General features: G+C 43.1%; 1 protein-coding gene across 2 annotated transcripts in view; it reads left to right on the top strand.

Annotated features, from left to right (window-relative positions):
* Window positions 1-20,418, top strand: part of LOC110530144 (calsyntenin-2) — a 287,793-nt gene that overhangs the window by 216,698 nt on the left and 50,677 nt on the right. For both annotated transcript variants that reach the window (XM_021612991.3, XM_021612992.3), the window contains exons 5-8: window positions 5,366-5,515; window positions 10,198-10,383; window positions 12,028-12,285; window positions 13,276-13,397. In XM_021612991.3, coding sequence (XP_021468666.3) covers window positions 5,366-5,515; window positions 10,198-10,383; window positions 12,028-12,285; window positions 13,276-13,397 — 716 coding nt within the window. The remainder of the gene's footprint in view (window positions 1-5,365; window positions 5,516-10,197; window positions 10,384-12,027; window positions 12,286-13,275; window positions 13,398-20,418) is intronic.

Here is a 20,418-nt window from a genome sequence, read left to right as displayed (position 1 = left end):
TGTAGTACTAGCGCTGGGAAAACACTCGACCACTGCTATTCCCTCTTCCTGGATGCCTACAAGGCCATCCCCTGCCCTCCCTTCGGCAAATCAGATCACGACCACTTCCGCAGTGGCGACGATCAGTGGACGAGGCCATCCACTGCTTTCCACTCCTGTGAGTATCGCTGGCTTCCGATAAATGTTGGACTTGTGTTTGTTACTCCTTACTACTGAAGCGGTTCAGTGGAATAGGCAGTGAGGTAGACTTAGGTAGACGTAGGCCATTATTCAGAACATTATGGTATGCTGTGCACTGTCCGCTCCCGTGGAACGGTGAACCAATGTGTTTGGTGTTGGTATTCTCCGGCAGTAGATTGATAGTCTCAGTGGGTCCTTGCTAGGATGACACAATCAGTAGAGCAGCTACATAACTGACAATCGTGGCAATGCACTGGAGACCAAATGCATAATTGCCCTTTAAATCTTTGCATGAGTTAATTAGCTGGGGTTGGCTTACACATTATGTTTTAGATAAAATAACAGCATCTGTAGGAGAAGCGGCACCTGTCGCACCACCCTCCCTTCCGTCTGCCATCTTCCACATCATGTAACAAGGTAACTATCAAACTGTCTGGAACTAGATTAGCATCCGTTACCAAAAACGCAGGACTTGTTCACAAAGCTGACAATCTCCATTGGGTTGAGGTCAGGTGATTGCGGAGACCAGGTCATCTGATGCAGCACTCCATCACTCTCCTTCATGGACAAATAGCCCTTACACTCCCTGTGTTTGGGTCATTGTCCTGTTGAAAAACAAATGATAGTCCCACAAAGTGCAAACTTGATGGGATGACGTATTGCTGCAGAATGCTGTGGTAGCCATGCTGGGGAAGTGTGCCTTGAATTCTAAGTAAATCACTGACGGTGGTCACCAGCAAAGCACCCCCACACCATCACTCCTCCTCCTCCATGCTTCATGGTGAGAACCACACATGCAGAGATCATCCGTTCACCTAATCTGCGTCTCACAAAGGCACGGCGGTTGGAACCAAAAATCTCAAATTTGGACTCATTAGACCAAAGGACAGATTTCCACTGGTCTAATGTCCATTTCTCGTGTTTCTTGGCCCAAGCAAGTCTCTTCTTATTGGTGTCCTTTAATAGTGGTTTCTTTACAGAAATTCGACCATGAAGGCCTGATTCACGCAATCTCCTTTGAACAGTTGATGTTGAGATGTGTCAACAAGCATTTATTTGGGGTGAAATCTGAGGTGCAGTTAATTGCTGGTTTCTGAAGGCTGGTAACTCTGGATCTTCCCTTCCTGTGGCGGTCCTCGAGAGAGCCAGCTTCATCATAGCGATTAATGCTTTTTGCGATTGCACTTGATGAAACTTTCAAAGTTCTTGACATTTTCCTCCCATTGCCAACAAAGGGTATATAACAAAGTATTGAGAAACTTTTGTTATTGACCAAATACTTATTTTCCACCATAATTTGCAAATAAATTCAGGATTTCTGGATTTTCCCCCCTCATTTTGTCTGTCATAGTTGAAGTGTACCTATGATGACAATTACAGGCCTCTCTCATCTTTTTAAGTGGGAGAACATGCACAATTGGTGGCTGACTAAATAATTTTTTTGCCCCACTGTATGTGTTATTTCCTAGTTTTGATGTCTTCACTATTATTCTACAATGTATAAAATAGTACAAATAAAGAAAAACCCTTGAATGAGTAGGTGTGTCCAAACGTTTGACTTGTACTGTAACTTGGATCATTGTTATAGGGCTGTGAAACCCTGACCATTTCTCACTGGAAATTGCTGCTGACATTGAACATAGCTTAGGGTTAGGCTATTTAATTAATGTCAGACTTTCCCATGCCACTGTTCCCAACCCCGTATACACCATAGGTTGTAAATAAACCATTTGTCAGCTGATAACTTCTCATAACTTCTATCATTATTATTGGGCTGTGAAACCCATAGCCAAATGGCTTCTCACCATTTATTCACTGAGAGCAATTTATTTTTTTAAACAGGTAATGTCCATTTATTTACAGTAGTGTGTTGATTAATTATTGCTTTCTTCACTGGAAATACAGAATATGTATAAAAATGCCAAATACACCAAAAGCTAAATCAAGCAGAGATGTATGACTATTTAACCATGTTAATCATTACTGAAACATACAAACACTTAGCCAGTTAAAGATCATGAATACATGTCAACTAGATACAAATATTTGATAAAAAAAGAATTCATACAAAATGCCAAGAGTTGACTATAACATGAGTACAAACAAAGTGAGAGTGTGTAAGTGTTTGTGTGCGTGTGTGTGTATTCTGGAAAAAGTGAAGCCTTGTATTAAATGCATTATGAAGGAAATTGTGTAATGTAGGCTCCACAAAATATGAAATGCGTTATGAAAATGGTGTGGGCCTACTGTTGCCTACACGACAAGATGGCCTTTCTGACTGCAAGTGCACCAGTATCCCAAATTAATAATTGAAAACAAACAAAGAAAACAGGTTTGGAATTAATAATACATTTTTTTTAAACATAAGACTACTATTTTATTAGAATTATTTCGGTGACAACCTGGTTAATTAACAATATTGGGTTGTTAACAAATGTTTTAATTTTTTAATAAAAAAGGCAATGTTGAACACCATTGCCCATCATGCATTGCTCTAATAACTTTCAAAAGATTGTTCCGAAGTTTGCCCCCCAAAAATGTGTTTTCCTATGAATGGAGTTGCACAAAAATGTATGTCTTTTCACATTAATTAAGCCACACAAAAACACACAAAATCTGCTGAGATACTTTTTGTACATACAGTGGCATGTGAAAGTATCTCACCCCCTTGGCATTCTTCCTATTTTGTTGCCTTACAAACTGGAATGAAAGTTGATTTTGCGGGGGTTTGTATCATTTGATTTACACAACATACCTACCACTTTTAAGATGCAAAATATTTTTTATTGTGAAACAAACAAGAAATAAGACAAGAAAAACAGAAAACTTGAGCGTGCATAACTACTCACCCCCCACCCGAAGGTCAATACTTTGTACAACCACCTTTTGCAGCAATTAAAGCTGCAAGCCTCTTGGGGTATGTCTCTGTAAGCTTGGCACATCTAGCCACTGGGATTTTTGACCATTCTTCAAGGCAAAACTGCTCCAGCTCCTTCAAGTTGGATGGGTTCCGCTGGTGTACAGCAATCTTTAAGTCATAATCCAATTGAGAATCTGTGGTGAGGTCTGGGCTTTGACTAGGCCATTCCAAGACATTTAAATGTTTCCCCTTAAACCACTCGAGTGTTGCTTTTTAGCAGTATGCTTAGGGCCATCGTCCTGCTGGAAGGTGAACCTCTGTCCCAGTCTCAAATCTCTGGAAGACTGAAACAGGTTTTCCTTAAGAATTTTCCTGTATTTAGCGCCATCCATCATTCCTTCAATTCTGACCAGTTTCCCAGTCCCTGCTGATGAAAAACATCCCCACAGCATGACGCTGCCACCACTATGCTTCACTGTGGGGATGGTGCTCTCGGGGTGATGTAGGTGTTGGGCCCTCTCTTGGCAGGTTTGTTGTGGTGCCATATTCATTCATAAAAAAATTATAATGGATTTAATGGTGCTCCGTGGGATGTTCAAAGTGAATGATATTTGTTTATAACCCAACCCTGATCTGTATTTCTCCACAATTTTGTCCCTGACCTGTTTGTAGAGCTCCTTGGTCTTCATAGTGCTTTTTGCTTGGTGGTGACCCTTGCTTAGTGGTGTTGCAGACTCTGGGGCCTTTCAAAACAGGTGTAAATATACTGAGATCATGTGACAGATCATATGACACTTAGATTGCACACAGGTGGACTTTATTTAACTAATAATGTTACTTCTGAAGGTAATTGGTTGCACCAGGTCTTATTTAGGGGCTTCATAGCAAAGCACGTACCACTTTTCCTTTATGTAAAAAAAAAAATTTAACAAGTCATTTGGACTATTTTATGAATGTCCATTACATCAAATCAAAATAAAAATCAATTTAATTTACAGGTTGTAATGAAACAAAATAGAAAAAACGCCAAAGGGGGTGAATACTTTTGCCAGGCACTGTATTTACACGAATTGAGTGTGAGATTGTGTTGCAATGGGAGATGAGGCTGGGATTGGAGCTCCATCATGTAAGTGGGGACTCGGGGACTGAGGCCTGCTAGCTGTCACTGGTGATGTCTCATTTGTAACTTACCCTAGCTGGGTTATGTTCTATCATGGTGTGAGATGTATCACAGCTACAGTAAATGTATCGCATTTAATCAAAGACAAACAATGCCACCCCTCAGAGCCTGTTTCCTCTCTAGGTTTTCCGAGGGAGTTTTTCCTAGCCACTGTGCTTCTAACATCTGCGTTGTTTGCTATTTGGCATTTTAGGATGGGTTTCTGTATGAGCACTTTGTGATTGCTGATGTAAAAAGGGCTTTATAAATACATTTGATTGATTGAGCTCTCCCTAAGGTGTCATTTAGGGTAGAATCCACACAACTCAATTTGTTTGCCTTAATCGTGCATTGTTGTCAATGGGAGATTTCCCGCAAAATAATGAGTTATGCCTGCTCATCTTAAGTTGGGGTTCAGCCCGTAGAGACCAGTGCAACCACCACAGCTATTGCAGTCTTCATCGAAACCCTTAGCACTCTGATTGCTTGTATGGATCTACATCTGAATAAAGGCGTCCTTTTGATTCACTGCATGGCATTAATCTCCACAATCAGCACTAACAACGTACCACTCCACTAACTCTCCGACCCAGATTCACAGTAGTAAGTGAGAGACTGAGATGTCCTCCTTTTTGAGGGTACATCATCTTCATAGGGTCCATCTGGGAGTGGAGCTGTCCAGGTTGGAGGGCTCACACCGCTCCTGACCTCCTCTCCTCTCCTTGACAGCTGCAGAGCTGCCTCCAGGGCAAGATTCATTAATAAATGCCAACCAGCATCAGCATCAGCATCAGGACCATAGAGATACAACTATAGAGAGGCTGATGTCATAGGACCTCGAACCATAGTTCCTCTCTAGTGCTCTATCTCTATGATCCAGACACTGACATACTCTCAGACAACCAAACTGGCTGTAGAGGTTGCCAGCTAGTTGAGCAAAATATCCTCAGTTTAGGGAAGGTGGGAAAACAAAGGCTAACACACTTAGATGTTAGAGTGTGATGAGGATATTCATTTGGATAGGAGAGCAACTCACTGAAATCGATGACCATTACGTTAACTGAATTGATTTACAGACGATAGCAGTGAGTTGAATTGTCTTGAGTGCATCCCTCACGCTTGTGATGTTTGTTTTTTTAACCTTAATTTCTCCTCTCCCTCATTAGGCAACATCAGAAACACGGAGCGACTGAGCTACGACAAGCAGCTGCGCTACAAGATCATGGTGACCGCCTTCGACTGCGGCCAAAAGAGGGCGACGGAGAGTGTGGCGGTGCACATCGATGTCAAGCCCGTCTGCAAACCTGGCTGGCAAGGTCAGTGGCATCACAGAGGAAGACTCTGTTCACACTGCAAAGATCTAAGTTGCAGATCGCAAAAGTTACTAACAGGTTGCTAAGCATTCAATAAGTAGTTTGGCTTCCCCAAAGTTAGAGGCTACCACACTGTAGCAGAAATCAGTTTACTCCTCACAAAATGGCCGCCAGCATGACTCAGGGTACTTGTTTGCAGCACTATCAGTGTCTCTGCGTTTCGCCTTGCACTGTTCTTTTCTCCCTCTGAGAAAGAGGAGCTCTCATCATCCCTATCACACTCCTTGCTCTGGATTGTACAGTCCTCCTCGATTCTGTTTACCCAAGCAATCCAGGTCAGGGGCCCCTGTGGAGAAGGGAAGAGGGGAATACAGCATATCCCGTTTTAGAATAAAGCCCCAAGAGGGAAGAAAACATTGTTTAAGGAAAGCCGGTGGAACTTGACTGGATCTTGTCTCGTACCACTGTAGCAGTCACACAGTAAAAGCCTTCACAAGCGGACAGGGTCCCCCACTGCTTCCCTGTCAAAGACGTCATTAGGCCACTTCACGAGAAGAAAGGCTGGGAAGACGCCTTCATCTAATTACAAGAAATCTCTCCTTTCCTTAAAGGTTGAGTCCGCATTGGCAAAGTTCTCCCCAGCGCCTTTGTTATTGTTTTGGTATTGTTGATGAAACGAAGGTTGAGGAGCGTCAGGCAGTGTGGTTAATTAATGTATTTTTTTAAACAGTACATATTCTGTTGTTCTGTCACGTGTGCATTGATGTCCGGGGGGGGGGGGGGGGGGACTGTTAGTTGTTTGCAGTTTGTTGTTGTAATATCCCAAACGGACGTGGCAGTTACACCAATTAAGGATTTTTAGATTTAAAGACAGTGTGTGATTCCTCTTGCTGGAAATGTAGCTTGAAATGGGGCCAGAGTTTTTCCATTACCTGAATGAAGGGGGGTAGCTTGATACTAAAGGGCAGCTCTCCATGAGACACTCACTGTAAATGTCACCCTCAAATAGAGCTATATCTAATAGTCCTCAAAGTCATGGCAACAGACGGTACATACAGCTGCAAAGTACTGTACAGAAAAGTGTGGCAATCCCACAATCTTTTTGTTTTAAGAGAGACATTGGTCGTACCCTTCAGACCAATAAGAAACATGAACACGTTATGCTCACAAGAAGCTCATAAATGTTGCATAATGGGCCGTAATGTGTAATAATTCCAGCCATAATCCCACATAGGCTAGTAGCCATTCATCTTGGCATATATAATCATAAATGCAAGATGTAATAAGGCGTTAACATATTATGCCCATGACTTACATGACTATATATTCCATCAAGTAATTTATTTGACCTGATAATGAAATGTGTTGGAGTATGATTTGTGTCATTGAACAGAAAAGCCTTGTGTAATTGAATAGAAAAGCCTTGTGTAATTGAATAGAAAAGCCTTGTGTAATTGAATAGAAAGTCTATTGAAATTATAGCTCTATTTGAAATCGTGCATGCAAGATTTCTATGGTCTTCAAGACAACACCAACACAGTATATGTTCATTATCAGGTTAGATAGATAGACGGACGGACGGACAGACATATAGATAATTGTATTGTCCTCCAAAAGAGAAAACTATACTGAACAAAAATATAAACACAACATGTAAAGTGTTGGTCCCGTGTTTCATGTGCTGAAATACATTTTCCCTATGCACAAAAAGCTTATTTCTCCCCAAAATGTTGTGTACAAATTTGTTTACATCCCTTTTAGTGAGCATTTCTCCTTTGCCAAGATAATTCATCCGCCTGACAGGTGTGGCATGTCAAGAAGCTGATTAAACAGCATGATCATTACACAGGTGCACCTTGTGCTGGGGACAATAAAAGGCCCCTCTAAAATGTGCAGCCTAAAACGCCATTTTAGAAATTTTGGCAGTTTGTCCAACTGACCTCACAACTGCAGTCCACGTCAGCCCAGGACCTCCACATCCGGTTTCTTCACCTGCGGGATCATCTGAGGGATGCGTGTGTGTGGGGTGGGGGGGGGGGGGGGGGTATTCCTGTCAGTTATTAAGCCCTTTTGTGGGAAAAAAAACTAATTTTAATTGATTGGGCCTGGCTCCCCCGTGCGTGGGCCTGGTTCCCAAATGGCTGTGCCCATTGCCCAGTGAAATCCATAAATTAAAGCCTCATTTATTTGTTTCAATCGACTGATTTCCTTCTATGAACTGTAATTCGGTAGAATCTTTGAAATTGTTGCATGTGGCGTTTATAGTTTTGTTCAGTATACAACATGAGTATAACCCTTAATTAAAATCACAGGTGAAATCCTGTACCTTTTCTGTGCTAGCCTTCTAACAACATCCTTTCTCTGTCTGGCTCTCCCTGGGCATGTCATTTCTCTGTCTGGCTCTCCCTGGGCATGTCATTTCTCTGTCTGCCTCTCCCTGGGCATGTCATTTCTCTGTCTGCCTCTCCCTGGGCATGTCATTTGTCTCTCTGAGTGTTTGGCCTAGAATATATGACGGAATAGACTCGACAGCTGTCAACTCTCCGCTCTAAACACAGCAATAAAATGACTATAACTGCCCCTTAGACTATAAAGAAGGCCTGGTGCGGACCACAGATACATATGGAGGTTAATCGAAATGTAAAACGGGCGACAAAGATGACAGACGAAGCCGAGGGGAGGTGAGGCCTTCCTGCACTGGAGCTGTCAGGTTCCTTGAGTTTCTAATTCGCCTCTTGCGCTCTCCGTTTTCCGCCATCTCTCTCATCCTTTCTCTCTTACTACATCTACCTTTCTCTCGCCCTCTCTGTTCCGTTCTCTCCATCTCTCTCATCCTTTCTCTCTTACTACATCTACCTTTCTCTCGCCCTCTCTGTTCCGTTCTCTCATCCTTTCTCTCTTACTACATCTACCTTTCTCTCGCCCTCTGTTCCGTTCTCTCCATCGCTCTCATCCTTTCTCTCTTACTACATCTACCTTTCTTTCGCCCTCTCTGTTCCGTTCTCTCCATCTCTCTCATCCTTTCTCTCTTACTACATCTACCTTTCTCTCGCCCTCTCTGTTCCGTTCTCTCCATCTCTCTCATCCTTTCTCTCTTACTACATCTACCTTTCTCTCGCCCTCTCTGTTCCGTTCTCTCATCCTTTCTCTCTTACTACATCTACCTTTCTCTCGCCCTCTCTGTTCCGTTCTCTCCATCTCTCTCATCCTTTCTCTCTTACTACATCTACCTTTCTTTCGCCCTCTCTGTTCCGTTCTCTCCATCTCTCTCATCCTTTCTCTCTTACTACATCTACCTTTCTCTCGCCCTCTCTGTTCCTTTCTCTCTTACTACATCTACCTTTCTCTCGCCCTCTCTGTTCCGTTCTCTCCATCTCTCTCATCCTTTCTCTCTTACTACATCTACTTTTCTCTCGCCCTCTCTGTTCCGTTCTCTCCATCTCTCTGGTCATTATGCCACCTATCGTGGCAGATCCTTCTAGCCACCCATCCCATTTTTGCATTTTCATGCCATTTCCTGGCAATCTGGCATATCAGTTTGGTCTGGTATAGAGCCATCAACATCCCTCTAAACTTCTTCTGACGATTGCCTCAGCACTTAAAGCGGCTTATTTTTTTCATTTTACTCCCCCACTCTTCTTATTCTACTGTTTCACTTATTTTCGTATTCTATTCCCCCCAGTTCTTATACTCTCATATTGCTGTGTGAAAAGGTCTGGGGGCTCCCTACCTGGTCTATGCATCCTTTTGATACAGACACTCTCTGATTTAATATATTTTACCTGTAGTTAGCTGATCTTGGTCTGCCACTCAATTGTATCGTTATAGAAATACCTGTAAACACAATCTTGTTTGTGACATAATTGGGCAGTGATTCATGTCAAATTAATCCCGTTGTGGTGATGTGTTAGCATGTTCATTAGCATTGAGAGCAAAGTTGATCATTGTAGCATTATAGCATTAGCTACAGGAGAAAAATTCCACTGAGTAGCCTAACACCTGATTTCATTTAAACTCAGAATGGTCAGCCTTTCTTTCTTTTTGTGTCAGATAAGGGTTATTGGTTTGATATGGAAGACCATGATAGCAGACCCCGTTCATACGTGTCGCCAACACTCAATTGTGTGACATGGATTAGCAAGCACAGTGGGTTAGCAGTTAGCATAGCGTAGCCTCCTGTGTCAGAACCTCACTTCCCCTTAAGCTTCTTGGTGTGTGAAGTCATCTGTCACCTGTTTAGCTTTAGTGAGGAGTGCTCCGTGACGCCTTCAAATTCAGAGGCTGGCTCTGGTATTCAGTGGAACCCTTTTCCTCTGTAGCATTGGCTCTGTGCTGGAGCTAGTCTGGCTATAGTAGTGAAAGATGCTGTAGGATAAAATATACTGAGCTGAAAACAGGCTAAGGGTCTGACCTTCACCCAAAGTGAAATACCAAACATGCAAATGGAGAATAATACAACAGTGGGAGAGCCTGGCCAGTGGCTGAAAGCATTTATCGTTTCTAGGTGATTATTTTGTATTTCTTAGTACTGTTTCAGAAGTAATGAAATGTTCTATTTAGAAATGTTTGTATCTACAGTAGCGCAATAGTGATCAAGCCAGTTTTGGCATCTGAATTACTAAGCATTAGGAAAAATACATGTTCTATTGGGAATAATAAACTATATATTTCTCCTGTTCTCCCAGGCTGGAACAAACGAATGGACTATGAGCCCGGAACAGGAAGCAAGCAACTGTTTCCCAAGATGCACCTTGAGACTTGTGACGGCCCGCTGTCGGCGGTGAGAGCCATGGTGGAGCTGCAGACCAGCCACATTGGGAAGGGCTGCGACCGAGAGACCTACTCTGAGAAGTCCCTACAGAAACTCTGTGGTAAGCCACAAGGGAAAGAGAGAAAATAAAATAATCAAATGTTCTAATAACATTTCATCCTGTGTTCAGTTGCACATTGTGTAACGTGTTAATTACACTTATGACTTGTGACGTCATAGAGACAATTGGGTGTGTTGTTTCTATTTCACTCAACTCATTCATGGTTGTAACTACTCTAAATTCTAAATGTTTTGTCACGTTGAGTCATTTCATTGTAATTTGTAAATCTACAGGTAGGCGGCAGGTAGCCCAGCGGTTAAGAGCGTTGAGTCAGTAACTGAAAGGTCGCTGGTTTGAATCCCTGTGCTGACTAAGTGAAAAATCTGTCTGTGCCCTTGAGCAAGGCACTTAACCCTAACTTCTCTCTCCTCACGATCACAGTGAAAGTCCTGCTCTATAAGAGCATATGCTAAATGAAATGGCTATATTTGATCAACCTTATGAATCATTGTTATTAATAATTCTGGGAGAAAATCTCAAGTGAACATTTTCATTGTGAAGAGTTGAAAATGTGAACGGTCCCAGATTTTCTATATATTTCTTCCTTGGATTTTATTTCCTGTTGTGAAAAACTGAAGCGTGATATGGTTGGTTTAAAAAAATGTATATGCAGCAATAACAGTTTATTGTTCGACTCGAGCCTAAGTCTTGTGTTTGAGTAATGGCTACACATGCATACTTGATATGTTCATTTGGATGCAGAAGTCTTTCCCTACTCCTTTAGTATGCAACGTTTGCAAGCCAGGAGCTTTTCCAAAGCTCCATAATCGTTATCTAATATGCAACAAAACAAATTGTAATAGCAACATTGATTTCTGTGAGAGTACAAATACCGGTACACATAAATAGAGAACGCACAGAGATTGCTCAAGAGGGCCAACATGTTATTTTCTAGAGCCACTTTAAAGATAATTGAATTTGGTCAACAACATCCTACCGTTCAATTTGAAAAATTTGTCCAAACAAAAAAAAAAATGGGTAAAAAATAAGGACTTTATTTCCTAAGCAGAGAATGGTTGGAATTTTGAATAATTCATAGCTTTTATGGTCAGACGTGGGCTGGTCAATACAAAAATAATATGAAAAGAAGGCAGGGGTCACGGATTTGACAAGGCCTTCTGAAAACTGTGCAGAGTGAGAGTATGAGACTGAATCTCATCAACTTCTCTCTCCTCCTGATAACAGTGAAAGTCCTGACACAGTTTTAAAGAGGCCTGGGCGTGGATTTATGCGTCCCTATCGATTGACAGGCTTGAATGTGGCATAGTTTTAAAAGAGCTGGCCTGTTTCTTCAAAGGGGTGGGTCGGGGTGTGGATTTCGGGGACAGAAACAAGTGTCTTAACATACAGGGTCATTCATTGCTCGTTAGATTCATACTGTCAACTCTTGTGTGACATGGAGAGGGTGACGCTGTGGTGAGAAATAGACAGATGGCAAATACCTTTTCCAACGAAGACTGTTCTGCAACAGTTCAGCATCTTATCTCCCGTACGACACCCTGCATGGACATTGTGGGATTAGAGGTTTTTAGGTATCTTCCAACTCAAACGTTACAAGTATCAGTCTCCTTTCAACCTTTGTGTCACTTTTCGTGTGTCAAAATGTCACCCACAGACTGTTCTCATCTTTAATTGGTCCTCCAGGTGCGGCGTCCGGCAGCACGGACCTCCTCCCCGCCCCCAGCGCTTCCACCAATTGGACGGCCTCGCTGCTGACAGACAGTGGGCGGGATAGCGACCTCATCTTCCGCTTCGACGGGCGGCAGGCGTCCAACGTGCCGGAGCGGGTGGTTCCACAGAACCTGACTGACCAGTTCACCATCGCCACGTGGATGAAGCATGGGCCCAGCCCCGGTCTGAGGGCAGAGAAGGAGACCTTGCTCTGCAACTCTGACAAGACCGGTGAGACCAGGAAGGGGTTAAATTGTGGGATTTGATCCATCCTAGTTCATTGTTAATCAAAGCATGATTTTATGGTGGTGCGGTGGTGGAGCTATTGCCCAAACTGTCACAAGATTTTAAGAGAGAATCAAAGCAATAGCCACTATTCCAGCTACTATTTATTGTTCAATGTAATGTGTAAGAAAGGAGCTTCCAATGTGAAGACAGTTGGCGCCCAACGTGGAACATAAGGAACATTTTTGTGCCCAATCTGGAGTGGAGGTAGCGTAGTCGCGTAAATCCAGTGGTTGTTTTGTCATCTGTCGACCACTTCTAGTTTCAGAGTCAGACTGGAGCTGTGAAGGTGTGACTGGAGACAGGCGGCCTGACAGGCTCTTATTGATTCCATCGAGCTCTCCTCTCACACTGAGCGAAAAGGAGAATCCATCAATATGCACGGCCAAAACAGCCCTGTGTGTAACCCCAGCGGCTCCAAGGAAAAGCACAGGGGGGGGGGGTTTATGATGAAAAGTGCCACCATGAGAGAAAAGCTGTGAAGTCACACACCTCATTAGCGTCCCACAGGGCCTTTCACAATGTCACAATGGCACAGGGAGCTTGTGACATTTATTGAGCTGCCTCGTGAAGTGGCAGGGTTTAATTCAAAGTGGCACACGTCAATAGCATTTACAGGACATTTTGCACCAATAAGCTCCTTTGTCCATAATGACAGATATAATTTCAGATACCACTTTAGCAGAGCATTTGTATAACATCATTTATTTTCACTCTTAACTGTGGAAAATAGCTTTTTTGGTTGAATATCTTGAAACATTCATTTTATTTTATGCAGTGTACCGTCTAGAATGTCTATGTTTTTCTGTGAATGAGAATAGAGGATATCTCTATTCTGTTCTGGCTAGATAAGGAAGTTAACATAACTCAAACGTTTATGAATGTTATAAGCCTGTAATTGCCAGTTTTCTGTAACATAACCATATCCTTCTACAGAGATGAACCGGCACCACTACTCCTTGTACGTCCACAACTGCCGTCTGGTTTTCCTGCTCAGGAGAGACTTCACCCAGGTTGACACCTTCCGCCCTGCAGAGTTCCACTGGAAACTGGAGCAGGTGAGCTGACCTATGACCTCTGACTTTTGACCCAGGAGAACCTCCACTGTTCCATTGTCTATACTAGCATACTACTTAGAATTAGGGCCGGCGCCAGAACGAACGGGTTGGAGGGGCATTTGATTTTCATAGGGGGCACGTTTTTTCCCCACTGGACCTCCTATGTGGATATATTGTACACTTTAATTTGTTTATATATATTGTTACAACTATGAAACAGAAAGCATTGGTGTTGGAACATATCAAGACGCACGGTCAGCAAGATGCATGGTTAAATGGTGACAACATGTGTGCTTGATAATAGTGAAAATCATCACAAAAGAAATAAATGGCATAGTGAATAGAAATGTTAATATGAAAGCAGTCAAAAAGTCCATTGTCAGTTGGAGCATGCCCATGTCACATAGCGTAAACAACGAAAGCAGTTGAGTTGTGTTAGCCTATTTTGTTTCTTGCTTGAGATGTAGGACCTACTCTCTCAGTGAGGACATTTTGTGCAGATAATAGCCCGTGGAATTCTCACCAGCTTGTTCTATTCCAAACGGTGCCGTCCTCTCTCCGGTCTCACCGTTCCATTTGGTGGTGGCGTGGGCACCTGCTCACTGCTCACAGTTCTGTCTTTTTTTGCACTTAGGCCTCGGAGGTATAGGTTCAGGTTGAGGCTCAGAATGAGAAGAATACTCATCGGCGATGTCATCCTGATTCATTTCTTCCCCACCATCTGAGCCGTTTTCATTCAGATTTTGTAGCAACACTAACGCAGCATCCATTGGTCTTGGTCTTCTTGCCATTGTAAATTACTCACGCTCTCACCGTGTACTACAAGTAGGCCAGAGTAGACTGATAACAGAGTACATAACATTTTGACATTAGAATTAGAATCAATCAATGCAATAGAATGGCCCGCACTGTTCTTGATTCGCAATTGGTGATTACATAATTATGCATCATTTGTTTCCCCTTGCTCATCAACTCATCCATTTTCCCTCATCATACTTTATTTATTTAATCTGTTATTGTATGTGTGAAATTCGTTTCGGTATAGTTTAGGTTCACTTTCGAGGCAATTATCAGGGTGATTATGAACTGGGCACGGCATCTATCGTCAACTATTGGGAGGAGGGGAGCAGGCCCTGCTGTCGAGAGAAGGAGGGGCAACGGGGAAAACCATTAAAAAAATGACCTTCCCTCCTATAAGCTAAACAAGCTAAACACCTTCTTCGCCCGCTTTGAGGATAACACAGTGCAACCGACACGGCCCGCTACCAAGGACTGTGGGCTCTCCTTCTCCGTGACCCGAAGTGAGTAAGACATTTAAGCATGTTAACCTTCGCAGGGCTGCCGGCCCAGATGGCATCCCTAGCTGGCTGGTATGTTCACGGACATGTTCAATCTCTCCTATCCCAGTCTGCTGTCCCCACATGCATCAAGATGGCCACCATTGTTCCTATACCCAAGAAAGCAAAGGTAACTGAACTAAATGACCCCGTAGCACTCACTTCTGTCATCATGAAGTGCTTGGAGAGACTAGTCAAGGATCATATCACCTCCACCTTACCTGTCACCTTAGACCCACTTCAATTTGCTTACCGCCCCAATAGATCGGCAGACGATGCAATCCCCATCGCACTGCATACTGCCCTATCCCATCTGGACAAGAGGAATACCTATGTAAGAATGCTGTTGATTGACTATAGCTCAGCATTCAACACCATAGTACCCTCCAAGCTCATCATTAAGCTTGAGGCCCTGGGTCTGAACTCCATCCTGTGCATCTGGGTCCTGGACTTCCTGATGGGCCGCCCCCAGGGTGTGAAGGTAGGAAACACATCAGTGACAAACAGTGTGATGAAGAAGGCACAATAATGCCTCTTCAACCTCAGGAGGCTGAAGAAATTTGGCATGGCACCTAAAAGCCTCACAAACTTTTACCGATGCACAATTGAGATGGGCTTTCCTCAATTCTATGGGCTTTCCTCTGACACCGCCTATTATATAGGTCCTGGATGGCAGGAAGTTTGGCTCCAGTAATGTACTGGGCCATATGCACTACCCTCTGTAGTGCCTTACGGTCAGATGCCGAGCAGTTGCCATACCAGGTGGTGATGCAACCGGTCAGGATGGTCTCGATGGTGCAGCTGTAGAACCTTTTGAGGATCTGTGGACCAATGCCAAATCTTTTCAGTCTGCTAAGGGGGAAAAGGTTTTGTCTTTCCCTCTTCACGACTGTCTTGGTATGTTAGGATTATGATAGTTCGTTGGTGATGTGTACAATTAGGAACTTGTAACTCTCGACCCGCTCCACTACAGCCCCGTCGATGTTAATGGGGGTCTGTTCAGCCCGCCTTTTCCAGTAGTCCATGATCATCTCCGTTGTCTTGCTCACATTGAGGGAGAGGTTGTTGTCCTGGCACCACACTGACAGTTGTCTGACCTCCTCCCTATAGGCCTACCATTGTTGTTGGTGATCAGACCTACCACTGTTGTGTGGTCAGCAAACTTAATGATGGTGTTGGAGTCGTGTTTGGCCACGCAGTCATGGGTGAACAGGGAGTACAGAAGGGGACTAAGTACACACCCCTGAGGGGCCCCCGTGTTAAGGATCAGCGTGGCAGACGCGTTGTTGCCTACTCTTACCACCTGGGGGCGGTCCGTCAGGAAGTCCCGGATCCAGTTCCAGAGTGAGGTGTTTAGTCCCAGGATCCTTAGCTTAGTGATGAGCTTTGTGGGTACTATGGTGTTGAACGCTGAGCTGTAGTCAATGAACAGCATTCTCACATAGGTGTTCCTTTAGTCCAGGTGTGAAAGGGCAGTGTGTAGTGCGATTGAGATTGCGTCATCTGTGGATCTGTTGGGGCGGTATGCGAATTGGAGTGGGTCTAGGGTGTCCGGGAGGATGCTGTTGATGCGAGCCATGACCAGCCATTCAAAGCACTTCATGGCTACCGATGTGAATGCTACGGGGCGGTAATCCTTTAGGCAGGTTACCTTCACTTCCTTGGGCACAGGGACTATGGTGGTCTGCTTGAAACATGTAGGTATTACAGACTCGGCCATGGCGAGGTGTCAAACTGTCAAGTGAAGTCACTTGACAGTTTGTCCGCGCATGCTTTGAGTACACGTCCTGGTAATCCGTCTGGCTCTGCGGCTTAGTGAATGTTGACCAGTTTAAAAGGTTTTGGTTTTTGTCTACCGAGAGCATTATCACACAGTCATCCAGAACAGCTGGTGCTCTCATGTATGCTTCAGTGTTGCTTGCCTCGAAGCGAGCATAAAATGATAAAAGGCTTTTAGCTCATCTGGTAGGCTCGCGTCACTGGTCAGCTCGCGTCTGGGTTTCCCTTTGTAGTCCTTAATAGTTTTTAAGCCCTGCCACATCCGACGAGCATCAGAGCCGGTGTAGTAGGATTCAATCTTAATCCTGTATTGCCGCTTTGCTTGTTTGATGGTTAGTCTGAGGGCATAGCGGGATTTCTTATTAGTGTCCGGATTAGTCTCCCACTCCTTGAAAGCGGCAGCTCGGGCCTTTAGCTCGATGTGGATGTTGCCTGTAATCCATGGTTTCTGGTTGGGATATGTATGTACGGTCGCTGTGGGGCGATGTCATGGTGTACTCCTCAATGCCATTGGATGAATCCCGGGACATATTCCAGTCTGTGCTAGCAAAACAGTCATGGAGTGTAACATCCACGTCATCTGACCACTTGCATATTGAGCGAGTCACTAATACTTCCTGCCTTCGTTTTTGCTTGTAAGCAGGAATCAGGAGGATAGAATTATGGCCAGATTTGCCAAATGTAGGGCGGAGGAGAGCTTTGTATGCATCTCTGTGTGTGGAGTAAAGGTGGTCTGGGATTTATTTCCCTCTGGTTGCACATGTGACATGCTGGTAAAAATTTGGTAAAACTGATTAAAGTTTGCCTGCATTAAAGTCCCCGGCCACTAGGAGCGCCTTTTCTTGGTGAGCATTTTCTTCTTTGCTTATGGCCTTATAGAGTTGGTTGAGAGCGGTCTTAGTGCCAGCTTCATTCTGTGGTGGTAAATAGATGGCTACGAGTAATATAGAGCTCTATATTATCCGTATCGTCGTTCAGCCACGTCTCGGTGAAACATAAGATATTACAGTTAATGTCCCGTTGGTAGGATAATCTTAATCGTAGGTCATCAATTTTATTTTCCAATGATTGCATGTTAGCAAGAAGAACAGATGGAAGTGGGAGTTTACTTGCTCGCCTACGGATTCTCAGAAGGCAGACCGATCTGCGACCCCATTTCCTGCATCTTTTCAAATTACAGGGATCTGTGCCTGTTCCAGTGAAAGCAGTAGTTTCTTCCAGTCCGCGGTGAGTAATCGCTGTTCTGATGTCCAGAAGTTATTTTCGGTCATAGAGACGGTAGCAGCAACATTATGTACAAAAATAAGTTACACAAAAAGCAAAAAAAACTAACAAAATAGCACAATTGGTTGGGAGAATGTAAAACGTCAGACATGTTCTTCGGCGCCACTGCCTGTTCACCCCGCTATCATCCAGAAGATGAGGTCAGTAAAGGTGCATCAAAGCTGGGACCGAGAGACTGAAAAACAGCTTTTATCTCAAGGCCATCAGATTGTTAAATAGCCATCACTAGCACATTAGAGGCTGCTGCCTATATACATTTCTACTGTTATTCTACAGTATCTTAGTTTATGCCGCTCTGACATTGCTCGTCCATATATTTATATATTCTTAATTCCATTATTTTACTTAGACTTGTGTGTATTGGGTCTATGTTGTGAAATTGATAGATATTATTTGTTAGATATTACTGCACTCTCAGAGCTAGAAACACAAGCATTTCTCTACACCCGCAATAACATCTGCTAAATACGTGTATGTGACCAATACAATTGTATTTTATTTGAGAACCAGTTCTGTATGTGATATTAACCTTTCTGATCTCCCCATCCCGGATCCGGGTTCGTGAATACAGACTCAAGCTCATTACCATAACGCAACGTTAACTATTCATGAAAATCGCAAATGAAATGAAATAAATATGCTAGCTCTCAAGCTTAGCCTTTTGTTAACAACACTGTCATCTCAGATTTTCAAAATATGCTTCTCAACCATTGCAAAACAAGCATTTGTGTAACAGTATTGATGGCTAACGTAGCATTTAGCATTAGCATTCAGCTGGCAACATTTACACAAAAAAACAGAAAAGCATTCAAAAAAATCATTTACCTTTGAAGAACTTCAGATGTTTTCAATGAGGAGACTCTCAGATAGCAAATGTTCAGTTTTTCCTGAAAGATTATTTGTTTAGGACAAATCGCTCCGTTTTCTGCGTCACGTTTAGCTATGAAAAAACCCCTGTATCCAGGATTGTGTAAATCTATCAGCAAGCTCATTAGCATAACACAACGTTAACTATTTATGAAAATCGCAAATGAAATGAAATAAATATGCCATCTCTCAAGCTTAGCCTTTTGTAAACAACACTGTCATCTCAGATTTTCAAAATATGCTTCTCAACCATAGGAAAACAATAATTTGTGTAAAAGTAGCTAGCTAGAGTTAGCATTTCGCGTTAGCATTTAGCGTTAGCATTAGCGTTAGCATCCAGCACGCAACATTAACAAAAACATAAAAGCCTTCAAATAAAATAATTTACCTTTGAAGAACTTCTGATGTTTTCAATGAGGATACTCTCAGTTAGATAGCAGATGCTCAGTTTTTCCAAAAAGATTCCTTGTGTATTAGAAATAGCTCCGTTTTATACATCACATTTGGCTACCAAAAAAAATCCATAAATTCAGTCCTCAAAACGCAAACTTTTTTCCAAATTAACTCCATAATATCGACTGAAAACATGGCAAACGTTGTTTAGAATCAATCATCAAGGTGTTTTTCACATATCTCTTCATTGATACATCGTTCTTGGACACATGCTTTCTCCCCTGAATCAAATGGTAAAGTAGAAGCAGCTGGCAATTGCGCACCGAATTCGACGCAGGACACCAGGCGGACACTTGGAAAATGTAGTCTCTTATGGTCAATCTTCCAATGATATGCCTACAAATACGTCACAATGCTGCTAAGACCTTGGGCGAACGACAGAAAGTGTAGGCTCATTCGTTGCGCAATCACAGCCATATAAGGAGAGAATGGAAAACAGAGCTTCAGAAATTCTTCTAATTCCTGGGTGATGCATCATCTTGGTTTCGCCTGTAGAATGAGTTCTGGGGCACTTACAGACAAAATCTTTGCAGATTCTGAAACTTCAGAGTGTTTTCTTTCCATAACTGTCAAGAATATGCATAGTCGAGCATCTTTTCGTGACAAAATATCGCGCTTAAAACGGGAACGTTTTTTATCCAAAAATGAAATAGCGCCCCTAGAGCTCTAACTGGTTAAGGTTCTAACAACGCCAGTGTGCATTATAGACTTATTTAGGAAAAGTCAAGGACGGAGGGGGGCTTGACTTTAAAAATGGCAGAGTAATACATTTTTTTCATTCATGAGCTGTCCAAATGACTGCTTTAACTGTGAGCATGTATTAGACTACCTTTTAATGTGACTTGAACACAACCAGTTATGATGTTTCCATCTGATTGCAAAACAAATCACTTCAAAAAAGTAGGTTATCTTCGCACGTTAGTCGAAAATAGCATCCGGTCGACCGAAACAGTGCCCTTCTGTCTTACAATATGTAGCCCCACGTATATGATGCGGTCTGGCAAGAAAAGAGAATGTCATACTCTTTTAGTCCAGACAGCAATGAGCTACATTGGCTACACGTACTGAGACAGTGATGTTTCGCTTGCTCGGATGCTTTATCTGACAATGACAATTTCTGTCGGCGCGCGTCTCGGTTAAATAAATTAGGAATAGGCCTCCGAGAGACACAAAGGTCTAAAGCACTGCATCGCCGTGCTGAGGCACCACTACAGCCTGGGGTTCGAACCCATAACCAGGAGTCCCATAAGGGCGATGCGTAAATGAACCAGCGTTCTCTGGCTTAGGGGAGGGTTTGGCCA

This window comes from Oncorhynchus mykiss, chromosome 8, assembly GCF_057628025.1.
Source record: "Oncorhynchus mykiss isolate SJ-2025 chromosome 8, ASM5762802v1, whole genome shotgun sequence".
NCBI lineage: Eukaryota > Metazoa > Chordata > Actinopteri > Salmoniformes > Salmonidae > Oncorhynchus > Oncorhynchus mykiss.
The sequence above is the reverse complement of the archived record's forward strand: the minus strand, read 5'-3'. Positions and strand labels throughout refer to the sequence as shown.